Source organism: Atractosteus spatula, chromosome 5 (assembly GCF_055471065.1).
Source record: "Atractosteus spatula isolate fAtrSpa1 chromosome 5, fAtrSpa1.hap1, whole genome shotgun sequence".
NCBI classification, from domain to species: domain Eukaryota; kingdom Metazoa; phylum Chordata; class Actinopteri; order Semionotiformes; family Lepisosteidae; genus Atractosteus; species Atractosteus spatula.
In genome coordinates, this window is record NC_142710.1 from 52,191,548 (window position 1) to 52,209,483 (window position 17,936).

The 17,936-nt window shown below is 39.5% G+C and overlaps 1 protein-coding gene across 2 annotated transcripts in view; it reads right to left on the reverse strand.

Annotated features, from left to right (window-relative positions):
* The window catches only part of LOC148835232 (testis-expressed protein 264 homolog), a 147,746-nt gene that overhangs the window by 100,606 nt on the left and 29,204 nt on the right, over nt 1-17,936 (reverse strand). For both annotated transcript variants that reach the window (XM_088915986.1, XM_088915985.1), the window contains exon 2: nt 15,333-15,554. In XM_088915986.1, the coding sequence (XP_088772112.1) occupies nt 15,333-15,554 (222 nt within the window). The remainder of the gene's footprint in view (nt 1-15,332; nt 15,555-17,936) is intronic.

Here is a 17,936-nt window from a genome sequence, read left to right on the forward strand (position 1 = left end):
TGTCTAAACCACAACTTTGTATCACAGTTGTCATCCTTGAAAGCAAGAACGATGCTTGTAACTGCTAATCCAAATAATTAGTCCAGAAGCACAGATAACCGCAAGAATGTCTTCATTAGCTTTAATTATGAAAATGCCTCTGAAATAGCTATGGTTACAGCAATTGTGATGGTGATCCAAAGGTTAGGATATAATTACAATAGTTAATGACAACTAACTTGCTTGAATGATTCCCAGAATTCACTACAGCACCCAAAATACCATAGTGCATACCAAAATACGAATTTGCTGAAAATGTTAATGAAACCTTCATTTTCTTTTATCTGTTTTGTCCAATTTTTACACATTACATTTATTGTATTTAGTAGCAGAACAATAAATTAAATGCAATGTGACAGCTAAAAATACTATACACCACAGTTCAGGTCTGATCTCTGCTCTGCTGAATATGTTCTGTGGGATCTTGCTCAGAATGGTCTGAAGTGGACTGTATTAGCTATTCAATTCACAATGATACATTTATTTCTGAAGTTAATTTAACTGAAAAAGTGGAGTAAAATGCAAAACCCAGCACATTTGTTTACAATACTTCCCAGAGAAACAGTGCTGGTGAATACATCATGCATATACTGTACAAAATCAAAGAAAGTTGTTTTTTAAGAATATTTATTATGACCTGATGTAAAATATGCTTATCACAAAGCATAGAAATGGCTCACCAACCCTCCACATCACATAATGCCCATTTCCTCTGAGAGGTAAGAATCTTAAGAGAACCTTAATTAAACTCATTTCAGGAAGACAATGTAATTTACCAAACAGCCAAGACAACAGGAAAAAAGATAGAAAATGACACTAAAAGTCTGCTATGGTTCCAAAATGCCCTAATACGAACCCCGTTATTGTTATTTTCTCACTATATTTAGTTATATTAATAAAGAGGTCTCTGATGTACTTTTCAGTAATGTCATTTTCAGTCTTTATTGGAAAAATGCAGACATTTCTAATTAAAAACCTATCAAGATCGGAAATGCTGATTTGCACAACAATGCATCTAGATTTGGAGCAAGTTCTAAACGGAATTTACTCAAGATACCAGGGCTATTTCTATGAACAATGCCATGAGGTTTTTCATGACGTAGCAGGACTGAGCTTTATTGTCTCTCAGGATGGGGAGAAAGTCAACCAAAACTGGAGCACCGGTCTTCCAAACACCACTATCTGTCGCAACCTATTATCCTTAGTTTTCCCATCCCAGTATAGACCAGTCCCAGCCAGGCTTAGCTTCTGAGATCTCATGAGATCAGGCTGCAAGGTGATTATGCCGAACACATATGACAGTATGTGAACAGGAACTGTTAAATGACATTCGTGCCCAAAGAGTTTGGTAATACTAACATGCAATTTGTAAATAAAACATCTGTTTTAATGAAATAAAATACAAAACTGTACTGTTCATGTTTTACGAGCACTCATATTATTTCGGTAGAGCATCGTATATTCTGTATACTGTATTGTTTTATTTGTTTTGCCATTTTTGTCTGTTCTTTAAAACGAGATGTGGTACACCGAGATTAAAAAAAACAAACAATTAAAGTACTGTGGGTTTATTTGCTTGTACAAGACACCTGTTTCAGCCTGGTTATCAGCAAGTTGGCGCTAAAACTGTTGGGTCTCTGACACGGTCGCAGTCATGCCTGTGCTCGATGAATGGAAGAAGCTAGCAGACATCTTCAGCTCTGCAATTTCCGTATTCATGGCGCTCTGAAGGAGCTGGACGCGCTCGGCTGGACTGCTGTGTTTCAGTGGTTTCATCAATTAAACTTTAATATATTGTGCCCAACCTCATTGACCCTGCAGCCAAGAGCATTATCTAAATCCAATTTGTTTTTAATCATTTGTGTATTAAGAGAACGACAAGAAATCCCCTATGGACACCATTTCTTCAACAGGATCACCAAAAGGATATGAAAAGTGTGACAAAAAAAAGTTGAAGCCTAATGCATTTAGCCTGGCTGCTGCTAACAGAAAGGCGCTTGGGGGTCAGTGCTGGGGGTGGCAGAATCACAGTCGCTGAGGAATACAATTTTCTGTTTTCCTTTATCAGTGAGACACTTTTCAGGACACAAGCCATTGTTCACCTCCACCTTTCGCCCAGTTATCACATAGCTTCATTAAAAATGAATGCTGTGGACAACAAACCAATTTCCCATGCTTAATTCAACAAATAATAACATCCCAGAAGATGGGAAAGGCTTCGTGAATAATACATCACAGCACTGAAAGTGGAGAATAATTTATTGGTTCAGTCATGGGGGTGGAGGTGAATAGCTAAAGGGGAGCTGAGGTGGTGGTGGGGGGGGGGGGTATTCAGAACGATTTTCTGTGGGGCGTGCAGAAGTAGATAATTAATCAAATAAGTAACACCCAAGAAAACACGGATAAATTAAGAACATCGATGAACGTGAACATAAGCCATTTCCTTACAAGATACAATCAAATGGAGTAGTGACATCCTAAAACATTAGCTCTTGACAGAAGACCACAGAAGGCTTTCAAAAGGTCTAGGGAGAGATGAGATACAGGTGGGGTTATAATTCACATGAAAGACTAAATCGTTCCAGAATGCCTTGTAAGAGAGAGAAGAATGGCAAAGGAGCTTTAATGAGATAGAAAACGGGATGATGGAAGTCACTCCAATATCATTTATCATTTTTTTTCTTTTGTATTAAACTCCTGTGCAGGTGGATTAAAGGTGGCTTTCCCTCCAGGGTGAAAGACCACGTGAAGGGCATAAAAGCTCTTTCACCCAGAGGGTGAAATGAAATTACACATTCTTGACAGTAAGACAGTCTCAGCTGGTTACTTAAAAGGGGCTTTAGTGACTAGTTGTGATGAAAAATGTCATTTGAGAGAGATAAGTCAAATTTTAATAGGCTTGGCTGTTCGGCAGTATTCAAACTTAAAATGACTTGAAAACATGGCCAAACATACCTCCTATATCCATCCATTTGTTTTGCAATTTGCTTATCCAGTACAGGGCTCTGGGGGAGCAAGCAAGGGGCATATACTGTAGCAGGATTCACCCAGAAGGAGTCACCAGTCAATTGTAGGGCATACACATTGTCACATCAGGGCAAGTACACGCACTCTCACAGACATAAAGTACACTCACACCAGGGCTAGGTTTTTTACAGAAGCCAATTAATCTACCACAAAGACTTTGGAGAACAGACAAACAGCCTTCTGTCATTGCAGCTGCCTCTGCTCACTGTGCTATGCCTGCATCAGCCCTCTGACATACCCATGGAGAGATTATTAACCTACAGTACATGGACCTTATATCCTGGAGGATACCTGTGAGCTCCCCCCGGAGGCGTGTTTGAGATTTGTAATGATACTGGACAGACACATTCACATTCTATTGATTCAAGAGTGACGCTCAAATTCCACCACCTCCGAGCTCTCACCCATCTTCCCATGTTGCTGTTAATGAGAGGAAACAACAGGTTGTGTAAGGTTGTGACACAACTCAAACTTCGTAGTTTTTAACGGAGAAGACAACAAGTGAACCCAGGTCAAGTACCCTCAAGTTGATCCAATGGACCTCTTTATAATCTAAAGTGAGACATGAATCAGAGGACATGGAAGCTAAAGAGGGATGTCTGTATTGGAGCTGGAGTATCTATTGCAGCCATATTGCCAAAGCCAATACCACCTTTTTTAAAAAAAGGACTGGATGAGATACTCAGAGACATTAGCTACTGGGAGCCAAACTAACTACATGGGCTGAATTGTCTCCACTTGTCTCTGCCCTCTCTCATGTTCTTAACCCTTGGTTACTGAACGAAAAACAACCCCTAACTCATAGATTTCCTGGTGAACTGGCAACATACACAAAAATCAAGAGAGAGCATCAGAGTAATGCAGTGAGAGGTGATACAAGCAGAATCCTAGCTGGGCCACACTGGCAGCCCTGAAAAAAAAACTCCTGCCCCGTCGCACATTGCCAATGTTTTCTCCATGCCTCCCTTGGGATCTTTCTTTTCACGATGAAAGAAAACAGCATCTTAAAACAATATCTGACGTTAGTTTTTATTAACGCCATTCAAATTGCTGTCATTTTATGATCATTCCCTGGAAATGTTTTCATATGATTTAGTACAAAGTTAGGCATTTACTGAACACCTCCTGTGTTTCTATTCTAGAGAAATGTGTATCTTGTGTTTGTCCATCATTACACACATGGCACACATGGGACTGACTACATTTATAGATTCTATAGTCTACATATCAAAATCAATTCATGTAGCCCCAGAATTTATCTTATTAACTTTTTATCAAACCAATGTTGCTCTTAGAATTAATATGAATAGTGTGATTTCAAAGCACCAGAGGAAAGAAATCTAAATGTCATTTTAAGCATGAATATAATTTTTGTAGCAGAGCTAATGCTTGAATTAATTAAATGTATGGGTATAAGCCCTGCACTTACAATTACTCATTCCTGTCAGAAATTACTCTATCGGGGACTAAGACATGAGCTATAAAAAAAATGGAAACCCTGCATGCTAGTGCTCTAGGAAAACTATGAGGACAAAATCCCAAAGTCTCAAGACCACAATACATCAATCTTTTTTTCTTTTTTTTTACCTTAGAATCATCTTCAGTATGGATTAATAATTACATTGCAACATCAAGGCATTTGTTAAGCGACACAAGTTTAAACTTTTTACTTCAAGAGCCCCTTAAACAAACACAATCAGATTTGTTGAAGAAATGTAATACAGTTCAGAATTTTAATCACTTTGTACAATTTGTCATTATGCTTTCACCAGGGAAAGCAGACAGATACATTACAAATGTTCATTTGGGAACTGCTACGACAACTATTTTATTTATTTATATTTCAATACACAAAGAAGAGATGACTTAATTACATGCCATTGATATTTTCCTCCATACTTTAATAGCAATGGAATGTAGATGAGGTATGGGAAGAGCTGTCCCCTACTGTTTCACCATGGCATTTTAATAGCTCAACTGGCTGTTGATTACAATTTCTGAAAAAGCTATATATATATTAAATGAATAATATTCCCTTTGCGTTTTGCCTGTGTGTAATTTGTACATGTGAAAGGAATTCTAAATCACCTGTGTCTCCACTGAGCTTCACCACACATTCTGACAGCTTGGGCATCGCAAATTAAGTGTCACTTTTCTTAAGTGATGCTTTGTATATTGAAAACTGAAAACTGGAAGAAAAAAAAACCTTTTTATTCTGGTAGAACATTCAAAGTCAATCAGTTTAAGAATTATGGCCATAGCAAAAATAATAAAGTGGAACAATTATAAGTGGAATAATTTTCTTATATAATATCCTTAGCCTCAATACCCTTAGACAAAAGGTATTCAGCAAATTCTCAAATCATGGTGCTCAAGCCAACCCTATTGCTACAGCCTTTAATAACACTACTTTGCTAACTTGGCTAACTAGGAAAAAAAAACTTTCTCTGAGAAAAGTTACTTTAGGGATTTCACTTTGGACATCCAAAACAGACGTTTATTTGGTGCTTTCCCCTACTTCTGTTAATCAGACCCCTAATTGCTATTCACTCTGAATTTTGTTAGTATAAAGCACTGTTACGAAGCCCCAACTCTCATTATTCCAGTTCTCCAAAACACTACCTTGGGCTTGTCCAATAATCTCTCAGATTTAAGAAAAAGTCATAATAAAACAGGAGCTTGAGAAAACATTTCACACTGGTTATGTACAGTAATTCATAGTCAATGATTTCGAAAATGAGTACTTTTGAGAACCCAGGTTATTATTCAGACAACAAATGGCCTGGGATTGGTCAGAGCAAAACTGGAGTGGATACTGGTGGGCTCAGCCAACTAGGCCAAGGTTAATTACAGTGGAATATCCAGGTCAGATGTGCATGGTGGCACAGTGGTTTGTATGTAACAGTTTGTATGTTCGCCCCACGATCGTGGGTAGGGTTTTCACCAGGTGATCCGGTTACCTCCCACAGTCCACAGACACACTGGTAGGTTAATTGGCTTTAAGAAAAAAATGGCCCTAGTGTCAGTGTGTGGTGTCTGTGTGTGCCCAACAATGGACTGGCGTCCCAACCAGCGTGTTCCCTGCCTTGCGCCCGTTACGCACGATAGGCTCTGACTCCCTGATGAAGCTGTTAGACAATGGATGAATGTTTGGTGTATGCAATGGTATTTTTTTGGGGTGAGACAATGAGAAGAGAGAAGTTTAGCTCACAGGCTTATTAACACATTTTCAGCCTTTGTGAGGGGTCTAAGTTTCTTTGTTTCTAAGGAAGCAATGCCTCTCTTAAGAACACAGATCTGCTGCACTACATTCATTCCTTGCCAGGGAGAAAGCCATGCTGGAAGTTGGTCAGGTAACATGCTAGAGTGATGCCCCGCTGTCATTATTTTCCCAGGCACTGCTCAACAAGCAGCAACCCTCACTTTTACAGAACTAATAAAATAGAGGCCTGCTGCCATTTCGTGTGACCCTGGAGTCACATCAAAGTGTCCCAGTAGATAACTTTCTTTCAGAAGTATAATTTAACTCTGACAACAGGTGCTATTTGAGGTCCTCTGTTTCTAACTCTGAGGCAAGAAATGGAAAATGCTCAAATGTCAGTCAAAAAGATCATGTTTTTTCTTCAGAATGGTAGTTCTACATACTGTATAAAATACACAAGAAATTATTTGCTTGTGAATACCTCTTTGTCCTCAGAAGGTTGTCCGTCGTTACTTTGGGCACTTCTTAATACAGACAAATCTGAGTTTTGCGTTTAAACCAAGCTTAATCAAGTCTTCACTGATTCCATTAAAGCTGTAGAAGGTCAAACTAAACACTGTCCGAAATCCTTCTTGTTTGGTACCAACGTTTGAGATAAAAGCGTAACACTTTTTAAATTCTTTGCCAGTAAGCTGAAAAAAAAATAACACCAAATATTGTTGAATGCATTTGATATGTTTGACCCACACAAATTGACTTCCTCAGCCTTCCTAGTTTAGAAGAATGCCGTAGTGATCCCCACCTTGAACTTTAAAATTGCAAGCCCTAAAGTCATTGTCCAGCAACTCCCACTCGATGTGGTTCTGCATCAAAAGCAATGGATTTAAAAAAGGGGGTACGTTTTCAATTCCAACACTTCATTCCTGAAAATAAATTACTACTAGCCAAAGCTACACTATCTCTGCTGATACTTATTGCACTACAACGTTTCTTTCACGGGGGTTTCTTTCTCCCCCAGTGCTCTTGGTTGATAAAGATTAATTTCTGGTATTAGGGAACCTGTAAGAGGTTCATACTGCTGAGAGGCCGACAATCACAGAATAGGAGCCCTCTTTAAGAGAAGCCGCAAGAAGTCCTTGGGCACAGCTGGTGGCTCAGAGGAGGGCGGTAGGGAGGGCAGCCTGGCACTTAACATGTTTTCTGTCAAGGAATGTGCTCCACACAGTGGCTCAGTGCGTCGTGCAGGCTGCCAGGGCAGATGGCACTGCCAGCCTGAAACATGCACTTACTTGGAGGGAGAAGAGGAAAAAAAAAAGGAAACAACTGACTGCCTGCCGGGCTGCCACCTGCGAGAAACAGAAGAGATAATTAAAGCTCATCAACAACTCTGCAGTCCTCCACATTTAGCAGAAGTCTTGCCACCCCTGTATTACGTGGTAAAGCCGGACACATTCCGCTGGCTACCCCTCTCTCCGAGGAGGACAGTGATTATCTGGCTTTTTAAAGGAGAACCTTTGCAATCACCCCTATGGAATTAATTACAAGTTCATGGCACGACTAAATCCACCAGTTGTTTTTTTTCAATTGCTACCCTCAGAAAGTCTGTGTTTAATGGGGGTTGATTAATGCAGCCCTTATTTGCTTAGTCTGAAGTCTTTCACATTCCAGTACCCTGTCCAGAACAATGTCCCAAAAGATGCCACATTATGTCGCCATTTTTCTGTCCCTTATTATAGTCATGGTTGGAATTGCTGGCTGTTTTATTACTTCGGATATCGGTATCACCCAAAACCACACACATTCTCGGGAGAAAAAAGATGAAGCATCAGAACGCTTGGATCCACTGCTTTAAAAACGCCTGCTCTTGCAGGCCATATCTCCACACCAGAAAAATGAATTAATTGAAAGCTCTGTTTTTCTTATACTTTGGGCATTTGAGAATGAGAGCTCCGGAGGCAAACACTCTGCTGTGCCGCAAATATCCATGAAGAACGCCTAGCAGAAATCATGTAGATTCCTTTTTTTACAGAGAAGACAAAAGTAAAACAAATGCATGACCATTTCAACAGGCCCTAAGCCTCTGCCAGTTTTCTATTCACAACTCAAAACATCTCAGCCTGTCTGACTTTTTAATTGATAATAAATTGTGGAATCATTACAATTTTGAAGAGAAATGTTCTACATTGATCTTCCAATTAAATGAGCTAAAATAAATACTTTTTCAATTACGCTGGGTCAGTGTTCAGTCTCTTCCCAGTGGATCAAAGCATTTCCTATATTAAAGCAAATTGATTAAAGAATATAACTGAAAAGTGAAAGAAGTAAATGTTTCTTAATGCTGTGATCCACCAGTGGATGTCTATTCAAGCCAAGCCAAGGCTCCTCTCTACTGGGCTGTGATGATTTTTACTGTCCACTTTGTTTTCTTTAGTGCACTAGGGAGACTAGGGCTAGACTGTCAGACTGTCAGGAGAGCACCCCTGTTGCTCAGTCCTTGTTGTTTGCAGGCAGGCTGCAAACAGTGGTGCTGGGAGCGAAATACATAGCAATGTATTTGACATTGATCACGAGGAGAAAAGCACCAAGAACAATGAACTTATTCATAAGCAATAACTCAATAGCAATTCTTAACACATTAGTCTCAGACATTTATGTTTTTAAATTAAGACCACTCCAAATAAACTCATGCTTTTGAGCATTATGAGAGCCAAATAAATACCTGTGACCCACTTCATAGGACTAAAGCAATCCACCAAACTAGGAAATAGCTACCACGTATCTGGAAGAGCTCTTATTGTTTGGCAAAATTTAATAATACACAATGTTGCCATATACTCACACACAGCAGTCTGGCTAGCTGTCATTTTGTTATTTTTGTATTTGAATCACAAACATAAAAAGACCTTTATCAGGGCAATATTAGAAAAGCAGCATACTGTCAAGTTACAATCCTAGACACTGCACGGCAATCTCTCGTTATTCTTGTTTGTTTGTGTCTGTGGCTTATCAGTCTGGAAGCTGACTGTATTTCTGCAACTGACAGGTACTACTGCTACCTGTCATTTTAATAGAGAGCTGGCTGCTTCACTCATGAAGTACAAAACTCGCGCCTGCATTTAAAACAAAAGAGTTCTGCCCACCCCTTGTCCTAGCCTCGTCGTCCTGCGCTGCCAAACATCCCCAGCAAGGAAGCGTTAGTTCTAGAAAGAGACAGAAGAAAAAAAACACTTCGAGTTTTTAATTAAAGTTAATGTCTAACAGACGCTTGGCGTGTCTGAATTTTTTTACAGTATAATAAATTCGACGCTGGACTGCTGAGATTTTCCATTGCACCATAATTAAACGCTCCTGCAAAAATCACAACCGCGTAGGTGGAACTGATTAAAAGCCAGCAGCTTCAAGTCTTCAAAGCTGCAGAAACTCATTAAGCCCTGCACTGTTTACCTGCCGATTGTGTAAATTACAACACCCTGTCTCAGCCAGCTCCTGTTTAAATGATTTAGAACCGTATTCCTGCCATCTGCTGCAGGTGGGCATTTCAAAGTAAACAGGTAGAGCTGAAGGCACAGCAGGAGCTCGCTAAGAGGGAGGGAGAATTCCCTTCTGCGCTGCCCTGAGCTCTAATTGTGCTGTCAGTCATTGGAGACGCGGTATTCAAGCTCAACTTCACTTGTGTGACAACTGGGGAACTCCACAGTCATTCCTGAGCCTGAAAACTAATGGAAAGAAAAAACAACAACAGAGAGGCGGTTTAATACGGGAGTTAGAATCAGGGGGAGGAGGAATAGTTATGTGTTAATTCGGTCTAACCAGAACACTGGCGCATAATGGAGAGTTCATGAACCACTCAGCAAAAGCTGGGTCAGAATCCATGTAATAATAATAATAATAATAATTGCTTACACTTATATAGCGCTACATTGAGACTCCACTCAAAGCGCTTTACAGGTAAAGGGGACTCCCCTCCACCACCACCCATGTGCAGCATCCACCAGAACGCTCACCACACATCAGCTATCAGTGGGGAGGAGAACAGAGTAATGAAGCCAATTCATAGATGGGGATTATTAGGAGGCCATGATTGGTAAAGGCCAATAAGAAATTTGACCTGGACGCCGGGGTTCCTTTTTACAGTGTTCTGTCCCCATCACTATACTGGGGCATTAGGACCCACATAGACCGCAGGGTGAGCGCCCCCTGCTGGCTCCACTAACACATCTTCCGGCAGCAACCTTAGTTTTTGCTTTAGCTTCAGTGGGTTACGAGTTGTGAGTTTCAGGGTGATATGGCTGCTGGTATGTACTGTACATACAGATGAAGGAAAAAAATTAAAATGAGAGAGACCAATTGGGTCAGTGATTTTACGTTTAAAAAAAAAGTAAAAGCTGAATTCTGCCAGTACTTAAAATTAAGGAATTTCAAAAGCAGGAATTATACAAACGCCAATGGGTAAAGATGTTTAATTAAAGCTAGGCCACAGGTTAGCTTGCAGCATGTAATGAAGATCTAAGGTGAGATCTAATAATGTATTGAGCTTGCACCTGTTACTGCCCTAGCAAGAAACCTATACCTCCCCTTTCTTTACAGCCTGCTGAGAGTGCACCACATGGTTTTCTGCTATTGTTCTCACTTTGACAGTTTTATCACCTTGCTAATTCACTGTTACAAAAATAGGTTTTGAAAGGGTTTTGCAAGACTATATTTGTGGTAAATGAGGCAGGAAAGTACTATTACCCAAGGCTAAAGTGCGGAACATTTCATGGCAGGTATTCAAAGCATCCCAAGTTACACGTTGCCACACAGTGAGTTGGAATGGCAACGCGTGCATCATGGGGGAAGACAGAGAAGATGCACATGGCTCTATAATAATAAAAAATGATGTGAAAGATTAAAAAAGAACTTCTTTCATCTTCAATTTAAACCCGACTTATCACCGGCTTCTGTTTAGACGATAAAATATTTCATTTACAAAGAGGAATGTGAATATCAGGAAAAAATAGGTCCGATGTATTATTTTGTAATAAGTGGCCTAGAAATAGAAATTCAACCAATCAAAACCACCCTAGCAAGAAAAAAATTAGATTTAACCATAAAAACAATGACAAACAACATCCATCCATTAATTTACATTAAACATTAATTCATATTCAAATATTTTTTGAGGAAAGTGACTCAGAATAACATTCAAGAACATTAATCTCACATGGTGCCCCTGCATTTCCGGGATAGGCTCTGTGTTGCCATGACCCTTCTCCGGAACGAGCTGCTTTCTGACTTTGGATAAATGGAAGTGACCCACAGACAGGATTGTGATAAAACCTTGTTGAAGTTGGGGTTCTTGGCGGGAAATGAGGGAAGCTTTCATATACACAACTCCTCTGAACTGCACGAAATGTCAGGAAGCATCTTTCAAAAAATTCTCCTCCATGAAAATGAAATGGCAATATACTTAACTATTTTGATCATCTTGTTTGGTGTTATGTTCCTAAAGAACCCACGCTACCCTTATTTGTGCTTGTCACAAATGTTTAATCAAAACCTTTACTGGGAAAATAATCCTTTAATGAGGACAGTCTCATGGAATCTGGAGAGTACAGGCAGTTCTATATATAGAAGCAGCAATCTGTGATGATATATGGGATTGTATAAAAAATGAAAAATAATTATCTGCCTAAATTATTCATAGGTCAGAATTTTTCATCAAAGTGTAATCAACCATCACAAAAGTGAAGTTAAAAAAAGCATTTTACCACAGGAAAACCCTAAAAAATTCAGGGACTTAAAAAAACATGTATCCAGGTGAGATGGGATGATAGATGCAGACAAGATGGTGGCTACTATCTGAACTACATCCCCCAGAAAGATGTGTGGAATGACCTGCCACCCTCAGTCACCTGACTTTAGTCAGTCATTATGTCATTGAGAGAACTTCTGCAAACATGCTGCAGGAAGAAGGAGCAAGAGAGAGGGAAGAAACCTACCAGTCAACAAACCATGGGACTGTGGAACCTATGTGTTTTTGTACTGTTGCGAATTCAAGAGTTTCAGAGAGAAACTTCGTTTTAGAAGAGTTTTTTGGAATGAGTTTTGAAGGAGTTTTAGAAGATAACTCTCAGTCTCTTGGTCCACTTACTTGAGAGAGGGATTAAATATATCCTGTCAGTAGCTTTAAGGAGAAGCTCAGGCTTTTGTTGGTTTTGTAGTGTTTGGAGTTTTGGTTGTTTTCCCTTGCACTGTCAATATTTTTACCTTTTGACTGCATTTATGTCTGTTTCTCTGCAACCCAGCTATTTAGTTCTGAGGGCACACCTTTCCTGGATGTGTCACACACATTGACAATATAAAACAATATAGACAGAATTTCAGCAGATCACCTCAAAAGTGTTTCGAAATTGTTTCTGCGTAGAGTAAGAAAAGCACTGAGTGAGAAATGTTGGGCAATGCAAAATGTCTAAGATTACGACACAATAGTACTGTATATTAATGTGACTTTAAAATAGACCTGTCCTTTTTAAATCTTCCATCCTTCCTATAAAAGGCAAGACACTCCTGTCATCAATGTCATGTGGCCCTCAGTTATTGATTATCTCATGTCAACCTGCCCAATAAATGTTTGGCCCAACCAAGCCCAATAAATCTCTCTCACTCTTGTAAGGACAGCTGGTTTACTATTTTGTTCTGCTTAACAATCTGGAAATGCACAAAACAGCAAAGAGGGAGGGAAGCAGTATTTCCTCGTTTTCTTGAAATGTATCACACCAAAGCCTAATATATATGTGATACTAAACAACACGCCACACTCCGATTATAGTACAGCTTTCAACCGGCAAAGTTTCAGCTTTAAAGAGAGAAACATAGACTTTATGATGGAAACTCAATAATAATGTGATGCTATAAGAATTAGCATGACAACAGTGTGCTAAACTAAAGCACAAAAATGAGACATTTTCAATGTATCCAACTCCGATAAATGTCATAGACAAAGAGATAACACACACTGAGCATCAAAAGAAACATATCACATATACTGGAACTACAACAAATGCATAAAGTTTTTATCTGGAAAATGACAATCCTTTTGTAGCAGATTACCTGACATTTTATTGAACAGCCATGACATGACATCAACTATGTCCTCAACAGGAGGTCTACTGTGAACGTCATGGGCTCTTAGTGGCTGTGACCCCACCGGAAGAAATAAAAACTGTACATCTTGCAATACCCCTTTCCTCTCATAGAGCCTAGAGCTTGGACATGTTCAATAGTCTCAGAGACATAATAAAGATTCACATGTTGTCCCATAAATGCTCAATGAGTCTCAACTCTGGTGAAGCATAAATGTCACGTGTCATCTTGCAAAACAGCCATTATTACAGAGTGTGACGAGGGTGTCCATTGTCCTGAAATGCGGTCATGTCAGGATGAATCCACAGAAAGTGCCATAGTTTCCCAAGTGAGGTCCCAGGACTTCATCAATGCAGTATTGTGCAATTAGATTGTCGTCAATGACTACAAATAGAGTTCTGCAGAGACTATTGATCCAATTCATCACACTTAAACTTCCTCAGTTATTGGCAAACAACAATTAAAGTATTGTTTGCATTTCTATGCAAAACTCACCCATGACCAATAGGGTGGTCTACACCACACTTAAAGCCAAAGACAACTTGGATACCCTGCTGAGGAGTCCTGAGGTGTTGCTCCAACACACATTTACAAGCAGGTTTTCTTGATAAGTGGGGCATATTGGTTCCCAATTCAGTTTTTTTTTCACCATGCTTGACATTCAACTGGTTAAATTACCATACCACCTGTGCCAAATCAACACCCTCATCTAGTGACACTAATACAATTTAATCAATTTTCAAAATAAGCATACATTATTTTTCTAAAAGCACGCCTGCATAAAAACAATACGTGTTTTTGATGTGCTGTATGATTTGCATTTTTGCATATGCTGTATGAAATATAATGAAATGTTTAAAAGAGCATCTATAATACTAAATTAATACCTTCTAACTGTAAGAACGGAATCAAACCAAAAGATACTGCTGGCATTGATTTTGCTGCATAGCTACACTATTTTTTTAGTAGAAAATAACTTGAAAAAGTGTGTAAGATTTCTGTTGTGCTAAAAAGAGCAAAATTACTATCCCCCCTTGTACTCCTGTTGTAAAAGCAAATACCCATAAACCAGGCCTAGTAACTCTAACCGTATTCCAGCACCTCAAGGGAATTGGTACTGTATACCTTTGCACTGTCTGTGATGTTACATTTCTTTGGTTTCAGTTTCTATATTCCCAACCCTGGTTCTAGAGGAATGCTGTGTCTTTTAGTTTTTGCTTCAGTTGAGCTCTTAATCAAAGGCTCATTGATTTCAGTTTCCTGTCTGGGGCATATTTGTAAATTTGTCTTGAGCTCTTAAAAGGACAGTTGGGTTTTGAAAATGGTATCCAATTTCTGAGTCATTCTGGCATGTTGCCTGATCTGCCACCAGCAGGACCTCTGGAGAAGGAAAAACTCTCATTGTGGTTGTGTCTGATACAGTGTCATTCCCAGCTGTGTCTGTTCATCATCAATCATCATCAATTGATCAACTAGTAAAAGCTGTTTAGTCAGAAATAACAGCAAGCAAGTTGAGGAAAGGCCGCATAAATTTCTGCATGCTGACGTTGTTGAAAACAGTTTGGTATATTTGAAATTCAGGACTGCCCAAAGTAACAAGTTAATAAAAATGTCTAAACAAGCAAAGAGATCAATAAATCAATTAGTACTGGAGATTTAGAGCTCATCTGGAATAGAAACTAGCAGATGCAGTATTCCTCCAGTACTAGGGTTGGGAAACACTGCTGTAGAATGCACGTTTAAACTCTAGTATTTGAAAAATGTTTGTGCCCACTTTTTGAATCACAAGGCCGATAGATAATAATTTCTCAACTTAATTTCATCAGCGATGTATTTACTTAGTAGCAACCCTTCAAACAGATCCAATCCATTGTGAGGATCTCATCTACTTTAGAAGCTCAACTGCAAATGAAACAGAGGCTCTGCCCCTTTACAGTACCTTTATGTAGCTGCACAGCTGTGGGTACACCCTGTGTACACCCAGCATAACGGACAGGAAGGTTCTGTGAGGGAAGGTTGTCGTGACAACGTGTGTGACCTCGGGGAAGGAGAAGATCTTGTATCCATACTTCTCGTAAAGCCGCAAAAGCTCTTCAGAGGGCTTCACCTCCCCCTCGCTCAGGATGCTGCCCACAGCACACCGGCATTTCTCAGCAGGCACCTGAAAGGCACAGGGTGACATCATGACCACACTGGTTAACCACAAAACACGGGCTGCAATGCCCTGAGGCCATCAGAGACCAAATGTGACGTGGGTTGGACAAAGAGGTAAGTGCATCAAAGGGTTTTTTAAATTTTTATATCTTTTCTAAAATGCCCTTTTATCAAAACACTTCAAGCCAATGTCATTACCTTGCTTTTGTCAATGTCTCTGATGTCAATGAGCTTTCAAGATTGTGAAAGGAGCACTGAATTTCAAAAGTGTGTTCCTGCATACTTGTTAAAACAGATAAGGGCAATAGGCTTGTAGATGATCAATACTCTTTATAACCTATGTTTTCAGCAAAACCCTAGTTTGTACCCTGTCCATTTTAAAACATCTCACGTGTCATTAGGCATATAAACCAAAGCACTGGACAAAATACCAATGTGACTGTAAACCATCAGGATTAAATAAATACGAACATCTTGCTTCCTTCCTTCAAAGATAAGATTCTAACAAAGAGTTATACTTTTCCATTGAACAATGTGAAGGCTTTTGAAATAAGCTACATTTTGTCTGAATGAACTTAAACCTTAGCTCAGATCTGATTTATGTTTTCCTGAGCTATATGAATTACTCAAGTGGATGGTTTGAAATATGCAGTAAAAGATCAAAATTAAAGGTGTTTGTTTTGGTTGCTATTCGCTCTTCAGCTCTAATTGTGACTTTTTTTTATGATGACCTTTTCACTATGATTAGTGTTTGCTGATAAGAACATTTTTAAAACAAACAGGATCGGGTAGAGGCAACAGTTCAAGCCAGGATGGTCAAACAATTAGAGGCGCCATGAAACAAGTGTGAAAGAGAATCTTTGTGGCAGGGAGTTATTTCTGAACCTTGTGTGGCTCCTGGCGATATCTTAAAACTCAAGACAGGGAGCGAAGACGAAGACTGCAAATCATTTCAACACACCTGTAACATCGTCGACCCTTTTGCAAGAGAGGGAAGAGTTAAAAGTCATGTCGAAGTAAACGTTTAAAAGAAAAACTTTGAATGCTGCCATTTAAAGAAGTTGTTCCTTCTTCCCTGTTTTTTTAGAGGGAGGAGTAAAGAAAACCGTCTACGCTGAGCTGCTTTCATGAAGAGTGAAGTTGTCAGCAGATGGTATTTAGTCTTCTATGTGCCAAAGCTCTGACAGGCTCTAACCATCCTGCTCAGAAGATACACAGACTAATTGCTGTCCCTATCACTCTCTTATGTTCAGGGTTATGCCTTTTCAAGCTGCTCTCTCCAGAAATGTTTTGTCACTTGAGGGTTTTTTCCTTCTTCTTCAATCCTACACTGTTTCTCACTTGTTAAGAAGCACTATTGCCTTTCAATTACTGTGATTATCCCTGTTTACACTGTTGTATATCATTACAGTAAATTTATTTCCCCGTGTCAATCATGAAGCATAGTATCATGCTAGCCTGATATCCTGTCATTGTATTTGTAAGTCCCACTATTAGAGAATCCAACTAGGAAGATGGTCTTCAAGACAGCAGAGTGCATAGTAAAAGGATTAATATCCCCTAATTTACCTTATTTTTATATACGTCAATAAATTACTGTTCTTTTAAATTTAAGGAATAGAGTGCAGAGTATATCATGTTTATATTCACTTAGAGCAAGTTAACTTCCTCCATTTTCAAACATTCTGATAATCAATTTAAATCACAAAGCATCCCCCCCTCCCAAAAAGAGCCACCATATGGATAAACTCAAACGCTCTGTCAACAGAGGTGACAATGTGCAATCTGGAACCCCCAGCTGCTGCTTATTCCCCTCTGTGAGAGCGTTTGTCAGCTCTACCTCTGAAAGACTAAGAAACAGTAAGAAAAAGTGTCCAGCAGTGCAAAATCATAATGCAGGAGAGACAGCAGTTTAGTTTCAGGCTTATGGCAGCAAGAGCAGTGCAACCAGAATGCAACCAGGAATCTGGAATTCCTAACATAAAGAACATTAAAGAACGTAACAAAGAAGGGGGTAAGGAATAGTGCAACAAACAAGGCACAATGTATTATCACAGTGGTTCTCAAACTGTGGTACGCGTACCGGCAGTGGTACGTGGAGTGCCGCCAGGTGGTACGCCAAAAGACCCTGGAACTGTGTCGTGTGCGCTGAAAAATCGGGACGGGTTTTCATATTTTGTATTTTGTATTTTAAACGTGTCAAATACGCAGCCTACGTACTGCGATACAGTGCGCGCTAATACTTCAGTGGACACAAGAGATACTCTGTAATTCTATACCACTCTATAGGAATGCGTGCTACGGATGCAAGTGACCAATTGTATTTTAAAAAAGCTACTGTATCTCCAGCAAATAGGGAGGAAGGAGAATGTGCGTGATTTTGGAACAA